Source organism: Musca domestica, unplaced genomic scaffold (genome assembly GCF_030504385.1).
Source record: "Musca domestica strain aabys unplaced genomic scaffold, Musca_domestica.polishedcontigs.V.1.1 210, whole genome shotgun sequence".
Taxonomy (NCBI): Eukaryota; Metazoa; Arthropoda; class Insecta; order Diptera; family Muscidae; genus Musca; species Musca domestica.
The window spans coordinates 310,348-329,672 of NW_026712259.1; the positions used below are offsets into that span (position 1 = coordinate 310,348).

General features: G+C 38.0%; 1 protein-coding gene, 1 long non-coding RNA gene and 2 pseudogenes across 2 annotated transcripts; 3 read left to right on the plus strand and 1 right to left on the minus strand.

Moving 5' to 3' along the window:
• The first annotated feature begins 1,268 nt into the window (after positions 1 to 1,268).
• LOC131802517 (male determiner protein Mdmd(III)-like) lies at positions 1,269 to 2,222 on the plus strand (annotated as a pseudogene).
• A 4,048-nt stretch (positions 2,223 to 6,270) lies between these two features.
• LOC131802500 (uncharacterized) lies at positions 6,271 to 6,796 on the minus strand. The gene is made up of 2 exons (XR_009342249.1): positions 6,658 to 6,796; positions 6,271 to 6,473 (listed from the first exon to the last, which is right to left on the minus strand). It is a non-coding gene; the product is annotated as an uncharacterized LOC131802500 (long non-coding RNA).
• A 1,436-nt stretch (positions 6,797 to 8,232) lies between these two features.
• On the plus strand, positions 8,233 to 12,573 carry LOC131802499 (uncharacterized). Its single transcript, XM_059122851.1, has 3 exons — positions 8,233 to 11,482; positions 11,587 to 12,403; positions 12,497 to 12,573. Exon 1 carries the CDS (start codon positions 8,233 to 8,235, stop codon positions 9,838 to 9,840), a length of 1,608 nt encoding a protein of 535 aa, XP_058978834.1. The 3' UTR covers positions 9,841 to 11,482; positions 11,587 to 12,403; positions 12,497 to 12,573.
• A 2,090-nt stretch (positions 12,574 to 14,663) lies between these two features.
• LOC131802538 (male determiner protein Mdmd(V)-like) lies at positions 14,664 to 17,323 on the plus strand (annotated as a pseudogene).
• Positions 17,324 to 19,325: the final 2,002 nt, after the last annotated feature.

Sequence of the window (19,325 nt, forward strand, 5' to 3'; positions counted from 1 at the left end):
GCGAAAAACGCAGGAAATGAAGGCACCTTTCTAAACATCAGATGGCCCATAAATGATGCCATAAACCATATACAAGACAAAATATGGGAAGACTGGTCAGAAGAATACTCCAGAATTGCAGAGCACAGTAATTCCCACTTCTTCAAAATTTTCACCAAACCACCCTGACGACCAGAAGATGATGAATCGAATTTTGTCCAACCATACATTCAGCAAGAGCACCCTTTATAAAATGAATGCGGTACCCGCAGCAGACTGCGAAACATGCAACGCAGAAGAAACCATTTCACACATATTGTTCAGTTGCACCAAACATGACAACATCAGAAGCAAGTACAAATCCTTCAATGGAATCTTCACCGTCGAAGATTTCATAGCCAAACATCACTGGGAACACCTGTATGATATGGTCAAGTTCATAAAAGAAACAACATCGCAAATATAACATGAAGGCACACAAACAAAGTCTGTTTTTTCGTGTGGCAATATACCCCCTACCTCTCCAAAAGAGAGTTCGCCAAGTATCCCCTCCCCTTTTCCCCCCTTTTAGCTCCCAACGCGCTTAGGGATTTAAAAAGAAAAAAAAAACCGGAACATAAACCTAGTTCTGAGTCTTCGTCGTCGGGGTCCACAAGTGGATCAAGTGATGGAGAAGTGTCTTCCAAAACATATTTCAAAAATAACAAATCAAAAGTTCTATCAGGGCAAAGGGAAGTCGTATTGGAAGTAGTACGTTATCTATCATATACTATATGCAAGGAAGCAGAAGAAAAATTAGTTGAAAGATTTCCTAGAGAGGATGGATCGAATGAAATGCTTCCCAAGGAAGATAGCATAAATACTAACCATAATTACACAACGGATTCAAATGAACACCCAGGAGAACTAATGACAAAGACAGAAGAATGAAAAAATACAGAGAAGACTAAAAAAAATCTTTTGTGCGAGCTCTCTCCAAAGAAATACAACTATCCGCCTATAGAAGCAGTTTTAGAAACACACGTTTAAGTTCTTCTGGACACATTAGCCGAACTCATTAAGTAGAAAAAAGTCTATCAAGATATAAAAAAGTGTATTAAGAAATCGAAGAACTTCCTTTGGACACGGCCGAGATTCTTCTATGACCAAAAGGTTTGTCTCCAGGGACAAGGACAATCGACTAAGACGAAGGATAGGACAGTCGATTTCGAAGGCCGGAAAAGAAGCTTCCATCAAGATCTCCACGACGAATTCGTTCACAAGAAAGACGACATGAACGACGTCGTTCGATGTCGTCAGATTATGAAAGGATAGCGTTACGCCGATCTGAGCCAATCAAAAGAAGAGATGAAGATGAATTCTTCAAAAACAATAAGAAAGTATCTGGCGATATAAAAAAGGGAAAGGGGAACGATAATGGTACTGTAGCAGAACTCGAGGCCAAGATAACAGAACGTCAAAGGAAAAGTCTAGATATACTAACATCATGTACAGGCGGTGTTTGTTTACCACCCGAAAAATTGCGTATGATACAGGCAGAAATTACGGACAAATCATCGGCTGCATATCAAAGTATAGCTCGGGAAGCTCTTGAGAAATACATACATGGTTACATCAATAAAGTCAATGTGGATTGTGTTGTAGTTATCACCCGAAAATTGCTTAAGGAAAATATAGTACGTGGTAGGGGCGTGCTTTGCCATTCCATAATACAAGCTCAAGCTACATCGCCAACATTTACCCATGCTTATGCCGCCATGGTGGCCATTATTAATTCAAAATTTCCCAATATTGGGGAATTGCTGTTGAAACGTTTGGTCATACAGTTCAAACGAGTATTTGGGTGTAACGATAAGACCGTTTGTTTGACTTCTTCACATTTTATTGCCCACTTGGTTAATCAAAGGGTGGCCCATGAAATTTTGGCCCTAGAAATTCTAACACTCTTAATTGAATCGCCGACTGATGATAATGTTGAAGTGGCCATAACATTTCTTAAGGAATGTGGTATGAAATTGACAGAGGTATCATCGGATAGGGTTGGAGGCATTTTTGAATTGCTTTAAAATATCTTGCATCAAGGCAAGTTGGATAAACGTGTACAATATACGATTGAAGTTTTATTTCAAGTACGCAGAGATGGCTTTAAGGACAATCAATCGATTATTGAGTCCTTAGAATTGGTAGAAGAATATGCTCAATTCACTCATTTGTTCTTGTTGGAAGATGTCACGATATATTGAGTAAGTTAATAAAAATTAATAAATTATTTTTTTGTCATTAAATTTATTAATTTTTAGACAAATTTAAATTCGACGATCAGTACGAGACAAATGAAGAGAAATATAAAACACTTAGTAAGAATATTTTGGGTAGCCATGCTTCAGATTCGGATGGCTCCTTCGGTTCGGGTAGTAATTCCGAAACTGCATTATCTGACTGTGATAAGGGCAAAAATGAGGTTAATGATAAATACACGAGTGGTGACATTATTGATGAAACGAAACCAAATCAGTTTCGATTATGAGGAATGTGCCCAAAAATTAATGAAAATGCAATTGGAAACTTGTCAAGAAAATGAGTTGTTAGATTGCTGCGCTGAACAAAGAACCTGAGAGAAGTTCTATGGCCTTTTAGCCCACCGATTTTGTAAAATTAACAAGTCTTATATAGAACCATTCAAAGAAATCTTCAAGGATATCTGTCAGACTACGCATTGTTTAGATACAAATCGTTTGCGGAATATAAGCAAATTCTTTGCTCATTTGTTGTTTACCGAAGCAATTAGTTGGGATGTTTTAGACTGCATAAAGCTAACTGAAGATGACGCAATAACATCACGTTGTATTTTTATAAAAATTTTCTTTCAAGAATTGGTCGAATACATGGGTTTGGATCACTTTAATAAAAAACTTAAGACTGAAGTTTTAGCTGGAACTTTGGCGAGACTATTCCCCAAAGATAATCCCAGAAATATACGCTTCTCCATTAACTTTTTCACATCCATTGGTTTGGGCGGAATAACTAATGAATTGTGTCAACTCCTAAAGATTGCTCCGAAATCTGCACCCTCGTCCTCATCATCAAGTTCTTTATCTTCGGAATTGTCTGCACCATCCGACGACGATTCTTCAAGTGATTCAGAAAATAAGAAAAAACATAAAGGCAAAAATAAGAAAATGACCAAAAAGAAAAATCCTTCAAAAAAAAGGAAAAAACTAAAAAATTTGTAGGTAAAAATAAAATAGCCGCTAAGAATAAAACTATAAAGCGAAGGACTGACAAAGACAACTCTTCTTCAAAAGATAATTTTTTGAAAAGCGAAAGTAGCAGCAACGAATCAATATCTTCAGATAGTTTATCTTCGGAATTGTTTGCACCATCGTCTTATTCGTCATCGGAATCTTCAAATGATTCAGAAAGTAAGGAAAAACATAAAGGCAAAAATAAGAAGATGACCAAAAAGAAAAATCCTTCGAATAAAAGGGAAAAAACCAAAAAAAAATTAAGTAAAAATAAAAAAGCCCCAAACAAAAATACTAAGAAGCGAATGACTGAAAAGGACATTTCTTCTTCTGAAAGTAGCATCAGTGAATCAAAATCTTTAAATAGTTCGACCTCGGACCAAGATGAGAATGAAAAACGGAAGAAAAGGGTTACATCGAAATCAAGAACAAAACGGATTAAGATGTTTAAACAATCTCAATGGGTAGACGCGGACAATCAACGAGATATTAAACGTAAGAAAAGGGCAGAATATGAATATGAACCTCTTGTAGATAGAAAAAGAAATGAGGAATATTTAAAGAAGGGCGAACCAGATTGCAGGAAAGATAACTATGGTAATAAGCAGAATCATGAAATATCTCAACGTCATGATAGTGAAATTAAAAGACGCCGGGAAGAGCGAAAAAAACGCCACCATGAAAAAAATCACTCACGTGAATATACACGTTCTAAATTAGGGCTCTGCCAGAGGGAATATTTTTTATATATGTGCTGTCAGTTTTATTATCCATGTACATTTCAATGTTTATGTCAAAATTGTCATTTTACATTCTACTCCTAGTTTTCGAACAACTCTAGTTTAGTAAAAACTCTTTGATTTTTTCGAATTTTTTCCAGAGATAGGTATTTTTACCCTAATCCCGGTAAACTATTTTTTTTCTTGGGGGACGGACCCAGGACCGCAGAATTTTGACCCGAAAGTTCGGGACCAAGACCCCACATGGACTTATCCGATATAGACAATATGGGTATCGATTGAAAGATTATGGAAATACCTATCCAACAAGTGGTTACATGAATTTGTCATGGTCCGGAAGTTATAGTCAAAATATCGATTTTTTGCACCCGGATTTTTTACGAAACCCCAAAAAAGTAAAAAAAGGGTCCATTATGGGAGTCAACAAAATTGTTTCCAAATTATAGCTGACACTCTTACCTTTCCAAAATGCTACAAATTGTGCTAATACCGTTTCCGGGTCCAGAGATGTGGGTCTTTCCATCCGCATAACCCGATTCTAACCAGTTCATTAAAATGATGTTTTCAATAAAAACAAGTTAAAAAGCAGTAATTTCAGCCGGGCCGAACTTTAAATACCCTCCACCATTTGCAACGAATTTGAAAATTTTCAAAAAATAAAATCCTTAAAAAATTCTGTTAAAATTTTAAAAATACCGAATATAGCCGTTATTTTGGGGTCTATGCGACGTGGACATACATAGGCATTGTTTGTCATAAGCCACTACCATATTCAAATTCGAAACTTGAAATAAACGGTGAATAATGTAGCTAAAATCATCAAACTACCGAATATAGGGAGGTACCGTTATATGGGGGCTATACGAAGACCTGGACCCGCACAGACAATTTTCTGCCACAGACTGTAGTTCCCATAACGAACTTCAAATACCAATTTTAAAACAATTCCGGTGAATAATGTCGCTAAAATCATCAAAATACCGAATATAAGGAGGTACCGTTATGTGGGGGCTACACGAAGACGTGGACCTGCACAGACAATTTTCTGTCTTAGGGTGTAGTATCCATTTTGAACTTCAAATACCAAATTTGAAACAATTCCCGTGAATAATGTCGCTAAAATCATCAAAATACCGAATATCGGGAGGTACCGTTATATGGGGGCTATACCAAGACGTGCACCTGCACTGATAATTTTCCGTCTTAGGGTGTAGTATCCATTTTGAACTTCAAATACCAAATTTGAAACAATTCCCGTGAATAATGTCGCTAAAATGATCAAAATACCGAATATAGGGAGGTACCGTTATATGGGTGCTATATGAAAACGTGGACCTTCATGGCCCATTTACGAACTTAACCTGCCTACTGGAAAAATAAACATGTGTGCAAAATTTTAGCCACCTATCTCAATTCATTCGAAAGATAGCGTGATTACAACAGACAGACAGGCAGACGGACAGACAGACAGACATCGCTAAATCGACTTAGAATTTTACGCTGATCAAGAATATATATACTTTATTGGGTCTGATATGAGTATTTCGAGGGGTTACAAACGGAATGACAAAGTTAATATAGCCTCCATAATGTGGTGGAGGGTATAAAAATGGTTTATGTCGCGTAGCAGTCGTGGGCCTTCGGCCGGGGCTTGAGATTTTCTCCTATGGGTATGTCCTACACCGGCTAACGCGAACAAAAGGTTTCTAAATTCGGCACTTTTTGAAAATAGCCGGCCTTCGACCTGGGCTTGAGATTTTCTCCTCTGGGTATGTCCCACACCGGCTAACGCGAACCAAAGTTTTCTAAATTGGATACCTTTTTTAAGTAGCCGGCCTTTGACCGGGGCTTGAGATTTTCTCCTCTGGGTATGTCCTACACCGGCTAACGTGAACCAAAGTTTTCTAAATTTGACACTTTTTGTAAAAAGACGCCTTCGGCAGGGGCTTGAGATTTTCTCCTCTCTAGAAAAGAATGAAAGCCAGATCCCGCTAAAAGAGTCATATTAAGTTCCTTTTCCTTGTCGAAGATGAACTATTAAAATAGAAAAAATATGAAATTCGTTGTTGGAGATGGTAACCCTGCAATTACCAAAGCTAAAAAGTGTAGCCAAATTTGAAATACCACTGTCATAAATGACCGAAATATCCCAAGCGAAGAGGGAGACGAAACTAAATTTAAGCCAACATCTTCATTTTGTTTATTTTTGTTGTTTTGCTTAATGTCACTTTTTATATAAATAGGCCCTTCTGGCCATTGTTTATTCCCTTTTTTGTTAGAACCCAAAAATAAGTAAGTCGTGTTAATTTTTATTGTTTTTAAATTAAATATTTTTATTTTTTTTTTTTTTTGTAAACTTAATTTTTGTTAAATTTTTAAAATTCTTACAGAGAATAAACAACGACAACTAAACTCGCTATTTGTAAACAAACAAACCAAATAAACGCAGCTTTTTATTTTGCCGAAATCCTGCCTGTCATTTGGGAGCCAGCCGAGTTTAGGTTTATTCCTGGAAAATAACAAAAAAGGACAACTTTATTCTTTACTCTTTGTTTATTTGTTTTATGTCAATTTAATTTCTGTCGTCAATTGTCTTTTTGAATTTGTGTTTATTGTTGCTGTTCATTAAAACGGACGGACATTTTATAAAAACAGCTGTCACCACTTTAAGTCACAAAAAAAATAATTCTTACCTGTATTCAAGAAATTTCTGCCGGTTTTATGCCACAAAACCAAGATCTAACCAGAAGAACCAGTGGACGCAGCACTCAAGGAATTCCGCCAGCCCTATATAACCCTGACACTTACGATATGTCTGTCGTTCGCTCACCAACAGGAGATACGCCTACCAGCAGCCACCAAAAACAGCAACAAATACCAGAGGCAGCCGCAGCCGTCAATACACCGCTCGCCAATACTTCTAAATCTTCTTCTTCTACTTCTCAGTTACAGATCCAAAAACCGCCTTCAAATACACCAGCCAAAACACCAAATCCTGCAAATGAATTAGCCGAGATGAGAAAACTTATGAAATTTGAAATGGAACAGATGCAACGTCAGATGAAAGCAATGCAAGACGAATTTTTAGCAGCACAAGCAAAAATGCAAGCACAACTATTAAATACGTCACAGCAGTTTGCTTCTTTGCAAAACACAATGTCGCAGCAAGCATTGCCTACACTGACGTCACAACCACCAATTTTCTCAAATCAAACGACACAACAACCGCCATTGAATACGCCGCAACAGCCACAAAGGAATCTGCCACCACAGCCGCCATTGAATCTGCCACCACAGCCGCCATTGAGTCTGCCACCACAGCCGCCATTGAATCTGCCATTACATTCAGTAGTTTTGCCACCACAAACAGTACCGCCAACAACAAGTCAACAGTTGCAGACTCAAGTGCATCAACTGCCGCCACTGTCTATCAACACAGATGAGTCTTTTCCAAATTCACTTTCAAATAACTCCAACGGAAATGAACATAAAAAAATTTATCCCTTGCCTATTTTTTCAGGTCTTCCAGAGGAGTGGCAGGCATTTTTCGAAGCCTACGAGAGCACCACAACCGAATTTGGTTACTCCAATCTCCATAACATCATGCGTTTGAGAGACGCATTGAAGGGCCGAGCAAGGGAAACAGTGGAATCCATGTTGGGGAGTTCTGCCAACGTCAGCGCCATTTTGGAAATTCTGCAGGAAACATTTGGTCGACCAGAGCAACTTATCCGAAGCCAAGTAGAAAATGTCCGAGCCATTCCACCGCTGGCAGATGATAATTTGGATGCACTTGTCAACTTTGCCAACAAACTCTCCAATATGGCCACTTTCCTAAAAAACGCCAAGGGTGAACACCATCTATCCAATCCATCGTTGCTGAGTGAGCTAGTGTCCAAACTGCCGATAAACCGCCAAATGCAATGGGCCGAAAAATGTCTGCAACTCCAGCACCCCGCCACTATAGTTGATTTCAGCGATTGGTTGGGAATATTACGCCGTCTCGCACATATGGTCCACGACACACAGCCAATTTCAGCACACACAAACACAACAAAAAAAAAAAAAAAAATACGCATATGTCGCTATCAGTTCGAGCTGTCCAATTTGTCAGGGAGAGTGCAACAATATAAAAATCTGTCCACACTTTTTAAAAATGACCATCGATGACCGATGGAATAAAATTAAACAAATTAAAACTTGTTTTTGTTGCTTAAAGAGAGGCCACCAACTTAAAAATTGCCACTATAAGCGTCGTTGTGGCATAAATGATTGCCAAAAATCACACCACCAATTGTTGCACAAAACACTCGCGACGCCATCCCAGGAACCGAACATTACCCACACACGATTTGGAGCCACGAACGAACACCCCATCTCTTCCCGACGCGCCGCCGTCACAAACACAACGAAGAAATTGTCATGCCGCCCACTACACCGAAAACGTACTGTTCCAGATTTTGCCCGTGACGCTATACGGAACACACAAACAAATAACGACATACGCGTTCATTGACGACGGCGCCAATGTGTCCATGCTGGACGAGGACGTTGCTCGCGAACTCGGAGTACACGGGAAACCGGAGATTTTAAAAATTCAGTGGCTTAATAACCAAAACATAAACGAAAAAACAGAAAAAATTAATTTGGCAATTAGTGGTGTCGGTGGGTACAACAACAAGTACCCGATAACCAATGTTTACATTTCGTCCAATCTGTCATTGCCAATACAGAGTTGCCATCTGGCTCATTTAATTAAATCCCGTGAAATCGACCAAATCGCCGAAATCCCATTCCGGGATTATTCGAATGTACAACCTAAACTAATATTAAGCTTGCAACATTCATTTTTAACAGTTCCCTTGGAAGCTCCTCGTATGATGACCGATGTTGGACCAATCATTACCCTAACGAGATTAGGCGCCGTAATTTATGGACCGATCCCAGGCGAGAAGAGTTCCAATCTTAAGCGGGCTTTACACGTTAGGAAACGTTTCGAGGAAGAAAATTGTGACTTGCTTAAGGAAATGCATACCATGATGCGGCAATATTTCGACGTGGAGACATTGGGTACCAAGGTAAATGTGACACCAATTCTGTCCATAGATGATGAACGAGCGTTAAAAATATTGAGAGAAAACACGAAAAGAATCGATGGGCGATATCAGTGTCCGATTTTGTGGAAAGAACATTTTTCTCCAATTCCAGAATCGTACAATTTGTCGTACAACCGATTGCAGTTTGTGGAACGAAAAATGGCAAAGGACTGTGTATATGCAGCTCAATATTGCAAAAAGATAAGAGACTACGAGGAAAAAGGATATTGCCGTAAACTTTCAGTAGCAGAACGAGAAAGAAGGAGCGACCGAACGTTTTATTTGCCACATTTTGGCGTTAAAAATCCCAACAAAGATGGAATTTGTATCGTCTTCGATGCTGCTGCTGAAGTTCAACAATTTTCATTAAATAAAGCCTTATTACCTGGACCTGACATAAATAACTCTTTAATCTCTATTCTTTTTAAATTCAGAGAATTTCCTGTAGCCGTGTGCGGAGATATACAAGAGATGTTCCACCAAATTGTAATCGCCAAAGAAGATCAGGACAGTCAGCGATTTCTATGGAGAAATGGGGATCCCAGCCAACCCTTAGAAACTTATGTAATGGAACGGATGATTTTTGGAGCCACTTGTTCGCCCACCATAGCCCAATATGTGAAAAACCTAAATGCCCGAAGGTTTATAAATGAGTCGCCAAGAGCAGTACAAGGAAACATCGATCGTCATTACGTAGACGATTACGTCGACTGTTTCCAGACTGAAGGTGAGGCAGTTGAAGTGGGATGTCATAAAAATTCACAAAGAGGGTGGATTTAATCTCCGCAACATCAAGTCTAATTCCCTTGTTTTACAACGTATGTTTGGCAACCCTATTTCTGATGAAAGTGATGGCAACCCCTATTTTTATGATGGAATGGAACGGGTACTCGGTATTCATTGGCTGCCAAAATCAGATGTTTTTTGTTTTGAATTAAAATTACACAAAGTGGATGAAAAGATATTGAAATTGCAAAAAGTGCCAACGAAACGAGAAATGTTGTCTTTAAATATGTCCGTATTCGATCCATTCGGGTTTCTTGGTGATTTTATGGTGACGTCGAAGATAATTATGCAAAATGTGTGGAAAAGTGGTATAAAGTGGGACGAGGAGTTGCCGGCCGCGATTTATAGCCGCTGGAAGACCTGGCTGGAGGAATTGCCTAAATTAAAGGATTTCAAAGTTCCGAGGTGTTACAGTAATGGATTTTTTAATGCTATAGTAGATTTGCATGTGTTTGTGGATGCCAGTGAAGATGCAATGGCTGCTGTGGCATACTGGCGTATAGTAACAAATTGTGGTGTAAGTGTTGTGTTCGTTATGGGCAAGACGAGCTGTGCCCCAACAAGATACCATACTATACCTAAGCTTGAGTTGCAAGCAGCAGTAATTGGAGTGCGAATGAAGGAAAAAATTTTGGAAAATCATTTGAAGAATATTAATAACATTTATTTTTGGTCAGATTCCTCAACAGTGATAATTTGGATCCGTTCAGAACACCGTACATACAAACAATATGTGGCAAATAGAGTGTCGGAGATTCTGGAAAGCAGCCGTATGGAGCAGTGGCGGTGGTGTCCAGGAGCGGAAAACCCAGCTGACGAAGGGACCCGTGCTAAAAGACCAAAGAAGTACCAGCCAGAAGGACGTTGGAAAAATGGGCCAGAATTCCTGAGAAAAGAAGAGAAGTATTGGCCGGACGAGGGACAAATTGGAACCTGTGTGGATCACAGCTAAGAAACAAATACAAAGTTTTGGTGGCTTGCCAAGTATGTTTTTGTATTCCAGATATTAATAGATTTCAAAATATCGTAGGCTGAAACGGGCAATGGCGTGGACATTCCGATTCGTTGAAAATATGAAGAGGAAATCAGTGGTGTCGGGTGATTTGACGGTGGAAGAAGAAGCACGGGCAGAAATGTATCTCTGTCGCTGCGTACAGCAAGAAGTATATGGGGATGAAATTCTTGACATACAGAGAACTGGATCAGTGTCTGCCAACAGCTCCATAAAGTCTTTAAATCCACAAATTGGAAGTGATGGTTTGCTTCGGGTTTCTTGAAGAATAGAAAATGCTGTTTTTTTGTCCCTGGATACCAGATGACCAATAATTCAACACAAAGGTCATCGTTTTACACTTTTGCTGGTGGAATTTTACCATTCTCGTTTTTGTCACATAAATGTTGCCACTACAATGAGCGAAATTCGTCTGCGATTTTGGATTCCGTCACTTCGTCAACTTTTAAGAAGCGTTCAGTCCCGATGTCTTGTCTGCAAGATTCGTAAGGCCAAACCAATTCAACCACAAATGGCCCCGTTACCCTTGGAACGTTTCACACCTTATGTCAGAGCCTTTACCGACACAGGACTTGACTATTTTGGTCCTGTAACAGTGTCAATCCGGAGACAACGAGAAAAGAGGTGGGTGGCACTGTTTACATGACTTACAGTTCGCGCTGTCCACTTGGAGCTGCAAGGTATAACCAATTTTTTAGACACTAATTCCGTTTCTTCTGGTCTGACAGCTCTTGGAATAAAATGGGTCTACAATACGCCAGTGAATCCCAGCGAAGGCGGAGTATGGTTCGTCTTGTCCAATCTGTTAAGAAGGCTCTTTACATCATGCTAAAGGAGCAAGCCCCAAAACTGGAGACTCTACAAGCGTTCCTGATTGAAGCGGAAAATATGGTCAACAGCAGGCCACTTACGCATTTGTCAGTTACTCCAGAAGACCCAGATCCATTGACTCCAAACCACTTTCTGCTTGGATGTACCAATTCAACCCAGACTCCAGCACCGTTTGAGCCTAGACTGATGTGTTTAAGGAAGCAGTGGCGCGTCACCCAAAATTTGAAGAATGGCATGTGGCATCAGTGGCTTCGGGAATATCTTCCAGAATTAACTCGAAGAACAAAATGGTGTCTTCCTTCTCGGTCGTTGGATGTTGGTCGAAGTATTCAGGGGCAAAGGCGGAGTGGCACGATCAGCCAAGGTGAGAACGAGTGCCGGTGTATACCACAGACCTGTGTCCAAACTTGCCATTTTGGACGTGGAAGCGGTTGGTGACGGAGTTGGTGAAGCCTCCCCCTCTGGGTCAGTTCACGAGGGTGGGGATGTTGGAGATGGTAACCCTGCAATTACCAAAGCTAAAAAGTGTAGCCAAATTTGAAATACCATTGTCATAAATGGCCGAAATATCCCAAGCGAAGAGGGAGACAAAACTAAATTTATGCCAACATCTTCATTTTGTTTATTTTTGTTGTTTTGCTTAATGTCACTTTTTATATAAATAGGCCCTTCTGGCCATTGTTTATTCCCTTTTTTGTTAGAACCCAAAAATAAGTAAGTCGTGTTAATTTTTATTGTTTTTAAATTAAATATTTTTATTTTTTTTTTGTAAACTTAATTTTTGTTAAATTTTTAAAATTCTTACAGAGAATAAACAACGACAACTAAACTCACTATTTGTAAACAAACAAACCAAATAAACGCAGCTTTTTATTTTGCCGAAATCCTGCCAGTCTTGTCATTTGGGAGCCAGCCGAGTTTAGGTTTATTCCTGGAAAATAACAAAAAAGGACATACGTCGATTAATGATTATCGGCATTTAACCAAAAGAAAGAAAAAAACTATATAAAAATATTTTTTGTTATTGTGTAGTTTAGTATATAAGATAAATGTATTGTTTGTAGTTAGATAAATAGTACTTAAGAAATAATTGTGAGGATATGTAATGCCCAGATAATTTTTCCTTAGTGAGTGTAGGGTTTTCTCAAAATTTACAGCTAGACCATTTCTATATTTCTTGGAACAAGAATTTAGAATGCCCAAAACTTTCGTCTAAGCGAGCTCCTTTAGGCAGAATTTAGAGTAGTTTTTTTTGACCAAAATTTCGCGCTCCTAGCGCCAAATCTGATCTGAGTATTGACTCACAAATTTTTTCGTTCCGGTATTAAAAGTCCAGTTTTATTCTTATGTGTTCATGTCGAAATTAGTTTTAAGAGAACAATGATGTTGTAAGTAAGAGAGTGTGTGTGGATTTTTGGGGCCCTTTTAAATTTTTTGTGTGTATATGGACTAAAGGCTCAGGGATGGGTGGGCATAGTGGGGGAGCAATAATATCAAGCTCCTGTGTCATTGGTGTATGTTGTGTATGTTTGTTTTTTCAGTTTTTTGTTTGTGTTTATTCGATTCAATTCTTTAAGTGTTCATTACCTAGGGTTGATTGTGGCATGGTTGAAAACCACCTGGATAACAGCTCCCTCCTGAGCTAGTGCGGAACCCCACCATAACGCCGCGTAGACTGAGTGCTGCAATGGTTATGCTACTTCGTTCAGGTAGAACGAAAGTATAACAAGTGGATAAAGATGTAAGAGCCGTTGTAAGATTTAGAAGAAGAAGAAGAAGAGTGTGTGTGGCTTTTTGGGGCCCTTTTAAATTTTTTGTGTGTATATGGACTAAAGGCTCAAGGATGGGTGGGCATAGTGGGGGAGCAATAATATCAAGCTCCTGTGTCATTGGTGTATGTTGTGTATGTTTGTTTTTCAGTTTTAAGTTTGAGTTTATTCGATTCAATTCTTTAAGTGTTCATTACCTAGGGTTGATTGTGGCATGGTTGAGAACCACCTGGATAACCGCTCCCTCCTGAGCTAGTGCGGAACCCCACCACAACGCCGCGTAGACTGAGTGTTACAATGGTTATGCTACTTCGTTCAGGTAGAACGAAAGTATAACAAGTGGATAAAGATGTAAATGTTTATAAGTGCCGTTGTAAGATTTAGAAGATTTTCCAAAAGTATTTTAGTTTTATTTAATTCCTTGGTTCCTCTTCTATTGAGCTTACGATCTCGTCACTTGGGTAAAAAAAAAATGTTTTTTTGTCTTAGAAGTTATTTTATAATATAACTTCTGGGGAGAATATCCCAGACAAAAAACAAGGGAACTGACGAGGATTGGTGGCTCTTTTCGAAACCTCGGTATTCCCTACCTTACCCCTGGTAAATATTATCATCGTTCTCCGCTAATAAAAAAACGTTGTTTTTATAAAAACAACAATAAAGGGTCAGGCTTACCATTTTGCAACAACAAGTTTATCAACTCAAAAATTTGCCCTCAGAAAAACACGATTTTTAATAATTTTAAGAACGGATTTCGATCAATTGTGTTTAAAAAATTGTAACTGCGCTTAATCGACATGCTTTATACAAAAAATTGTTTTAGGTATATACGATTAGCTTTAAATAATTTTGTTTAGGTATATCCAAATTTTCTTGCGCAGAAAAAATACACACAAACCAAGCCCAAGGCAAACAGCCCTAAATTTATTCTACCAAAAACTGATTTGGAGAATGTTATGTGCTAAAATAATCGTTAGGTCTTAAAATATCATGTAGCATATAGCTTCTGTTAAGGTGTCCCGGTGCCGTTTAATGTTTCTTTGAGAAATCAAAATTTTATTGTTAGTCCAACAATTTCCGTTTGCTATATTATGTATGGAGTATGATAATTCATTAGCAAGCAACATTTTTTTTTTTTTTTTTTTTTTTTGAACATTTTCACTCATATTTTTTTTTTAAATAAATATTGTTTAAAAATATGTTGCATTACTTTTTCTGTCGAACATTTGAAAAAGTGATTAAATGGAAAATTATGATGTTCCGAGCCACCTTATAATTAGGAAAAAAATCGATGCTATCGATAGGTAGCAACGTTACTAACTTCACTCGCTTCAGAACTTTGGGTATTAAAAGACGGACTACCTACCCTTGTTCTCTTAATGGCAATATATTTCTTAGATTCGAAACCTTTTGTCGATATATTAAGAAAATAACCTGGCGGTTAATCTGGACGTAACACCATCAGTTTATCATATTCTCATAGGATTTCAATAACGACTCTCGAATAAACAATAAACAGAGCCTGACAACAACAAAAATATGAACGCCACCGACGCCGAATCTCGAAAACCGGAAAATAAACCTAGTTCTGAGTCTTCGTCTTCGGGGTCCACAAGTGGATCAAGTGATGGAGAAGTGTCTTCCAAAACATATTTCAAAAATAACAAATCAAAAGTTCTATCAGGGCAAAGGGAAGTCGTATTGGAAGTAGTACGTGATCTATCATATACTATATGGAAGGAAGCAGAAGAAAAATTAGTTGAAAGATTTCCTAGAGAGGATGGATCGAATGAAATGCTTCCCAAGGAAGATACTAACCATAATTACACAACGGATTCAAATGACCACCCAGTAGAACTAATGACAAAGATAGAAGAATGTAAAAATACAGAGAAGACTAAAAAAAATCTTTTGTGCGAGCTCTCTCCAAAGAAATACAACTATCCGCCTATAGAAGCCGTTCTAGAAACACACGTTTAAGTTATTCTGAACACATTAGCCGAACCCATTCAGTAGAAAAAAAGTTTATCAAGATATAAAAAAAGTGTATTAAGAAATCGACGAACTTCCTTTGGACACGGAGATTCTTCTATGACCAAAAGGTCTGTCTCCAGGGACAAGGACAATCGACTAAGACGAAGAATAGGATCTAGCAGAAGCCGTACTAGATCTCACAGTCGATTTCGAAGGCCGGAAAAGAAGCTTCCATCAAGAACTCCACGACGAATTTGTTCACAAGAAAGACGACATGAACGACGTCGTTCGATGTCGTCAGATTATGAAAGGATAGCGTTACGCCGATCTGAACCAATCAAAAGAAGAGATGAATTCTTCAAAAACAATAAGAAAGTATCTTCATCGCCAACATTTACCCATGTTTATGCCGCCATGGTGGCCATTATTAATTCAAAATTTCCCAATATTGGGGAATTGCTGTTGAAACGTTTGGTCATACAGTTCAAACGAGCATTTGGGTGTAACGATAAGACCGTTTGTTTGTCTTCTTCACATTTTATTGCCCACTTGGTTAATCAAAGGGTGGCCCTAGAAATTCTAACACTCTTAAGTGAATCGCCGACTGATGATAATGTTGAAGTGGCCAAAACATTTCTAAAGGAATGTGGTATGAAATTGACAGAGGTATCATCGGATAGGGTTGGAGGCATTTTTGAATTGCTTAAAAATATCTTGCATCAAGGCAAGTTGGATAAACGTGTACAATATATGATTGAAGTTTTATTTCAAGTACGCAGAGATGGCTTTAAGGACCATCAATCGATTATTGAGTCATTAGAATTGGTAAAAGAAGAAGCTCAATTCACTCATTTGCTATTGTTGGAAGATGTCACATACCCGAAAGATATATTGAGTAAGTTAATAGAAATTAATAAATTATTTTTTGTCATTAAATTTATTAATTTTTAGACGAATTTAAATTCGAGATCAGTACGAGACCAATGAAGAGAAATATAAAGCACTCAGTAAGGAGATTTTGGGTAGCCATGCTTCAGATTCGGATGGCTCCTTCGGTTCGGGTAGTAATTCCGAAACTGCATTATCTGACTGTGATAAGGGCAAAAATGAGGTTAATGATAAATACACGAGTGGTGACATTATTGATGAAACAAAACCACATCTGATTGTGATAAGAAGAACAATATATCTTACCTTAAATTCCAGTTTTGATTATGAGGAATGTGCCCAAAAATTATTGAAAATGCAATTGAAAACTTGTCAATGAAAATGAGAAGTTCTATGGCCTTTTAGCCCACCGATTTTGTAAAATTAACAAGTCTTATATAGAACCATTTAAAGAAATCTTCAAGGATATCTGTCAGACTACGCATTGTTTAGATACAAATCGTTTGCGGAATATAAGCAAATTCTTTGCTCATTTGTTGTTTACCGATGCAATTAGTTGGGATGTTTTAGACTGCATAAAGCTAACTGAAGATGACGCAATAACATCACGTTGTATTTTTTATAAAAATTTTCTTTCAAGAATTGATCGAATACATGGGTCGGGATCACTTTAATAAAACACTTAAGACTGAAGTTTTAGCTGGAACTTTGGCGGGACTATTCCCCAAAGATAATCCCAAAAATATACGCTTCTCCATTAACTTTTTCACATCCATTGGTTTGGGCAGAATAACTAATGAATTGTGTCAACCCCTAAAGATTGCTCCGAAATCTGCACCCTCGTCCTCATCATCAAGTTCTTTATCATCGGAATTGTCTGCACCATCCGACGACGATTCTTCAAGTGATTCGGAAAATAAGAAAAAACATAAAGGCAAAAATAAGAAAATGACCAAAAAGAAAAATCCTTCGAAAAAAAGGAAAAAACTAAAAAATTTGTAGGTAAAAATAAAATAGCCGCTAAGAATAAAACTATAAAGCGAAGGACTGACAAAGACAACTCTTCAAAGATAATTTTTGAAAAGCGAAAGTAGCAGTAACGATTCAATATCTTCAGATAGTTTATCTTCGGAATTGTTTGCACCATCGTCTTATTCGTCGTCGGAATCTTCAAATGATTCAGAAAGTAAGGAAAAACATAAAGGCAAAAATAAGAAGATGACCAAAAAGAAAAATCCTTCGAATAAAAAGGAAAAAACAAAAAAAAAAAAATTAAGTAAAAATAAAAAAGCCCCAAACAAAAATACTAAGAAGCGAATGACTGAAAAGGAAATTTCTTCTTCTGAAAGTAGCATCAGTGAATCAAAATCTTTAAATAGTTCGATCTCGGACCAAGATGAGAATGAAAAACGGAAGAAAAGGGTTACGTCGAAATCAAGAACAAAACGGATTAAGATGTTTAAACAATCTCAATGGGTAGACACGGACAATCAACGAGATATTAAACGTAAGAAAAGGGCAGAATATGGATATGAACCTCTTGTAGATAGAAAAAGGAATTAGGAATATTTAAAGAAGGGCGGACCAGATTGCAGGAAAGATAACTATGGTAATAAGCAGAATCATGAAATATCACAACGTCATGATAGTGAAATTAAAAGACGCCGGAAAGAGCGAAAAAAACGCCACCATGAAAAAAATCACTCACGTGAATATACACGTTCTAAATTAGGGCTCTACCAGAGGGAATATTTTTTATATATGTGCTGTCAGTTTTATTATCCATGTACATTTCAATGTTTATGTCAAAATTGTCATTTTACATTCTACTCCTAGTTTTGGAACAACTCTAGTTTAGTAAAAACTCTTCGATTTTTTCGAATTTTTTTTCCAGAGATAGGTATTTTTACCCTAATCCCGGGAAACTATTTTTTTTCTTGGGGGACGGACCCAGGACCGCAGATTTTTGACCCGAAAGTCCGGGATCAAGACCCCGCATGGACCCGGATCCACTTACCCGATATAGACAATATGGGTATCGATTAAAGATTATGGAAATACCTATCCAAGAAGTGGTCACATGAATTTGCCATGGTTCGGAAGTTATAGTCAAAATATCGATTTTTTGGACCCGGATTTTTTATGAAACCCCCAAAAAGTCAAAAAAAGGGCCCATTATGGGGGTCAACAAAATTGTTTCCAAATTATAGCTGACACTCTTACCTTTCCAAAATGCTACAATTTGTGCTAATACCGTTTCCGGGTCCAGAGATGTGGGTCTTTCCATCCGCATAACCCGATTCTTCCCAGTTCATTAAAATGAAATGAACGCCACCGACGCCGAATCTCGAAAACCGAAAAATAAACCTAGTTCTTCTGATTACATGTCGGGGTCCACAAGTGGATCAAGTGATGGAGAAGTGTCTTCCAAAACATATTTCAAAAATAACAAAGCAAAAGTTCTATCAGGGCAAAGGGAAGTCGTATTGGAAGTAGTACGTGATCTATCATATACTATATGGAAGGAAGCAGAAGAAAAATTAGTTGAAAGATTTCCTAGAGAGGATGGATCGAATGAAATGCTTCCCAAGGAAGATAGCATAAATACTAACCATAATTACACAACGGATTCAAATGAACACCCAGTAGAACTAATGACAAAGACAGAAGAATGTAAAAATACAGAGAATACTAAAAAAAAATCTCTTCTGCGAGCTCTCTCCAAAGAAAAACAACTATCCGCCTATAGAAGCCGTTCTGGAAACACACGTTTAAGTTATTCTGGACACATTAGCCGAACTCATTCAGTAGAAAAAAGTCTATCAAGATATAAAAAAAGTGTATTAAGAAATCGAAGAACTTCCTTTGGACACGGCCGAGATTCTTCTACGACCAAAAGATCTGTCTCCAGGGACAAGGACAATCGACTAAGACGAAGAATAGGATCTAGCAGAAGCCCTACTAGATCTCACAGTCGATTTTGAAGGCCGGAAAAGAAGCTTCCA

Coding starts and splice junctions, on each gene's coding strand:
- LOC131802499 (XM_059122851.1), top strand. CDS start 8,233: ATGATTGCCAAAAATCACACCACCAATTGTTGCACAAAACACTCGCGA.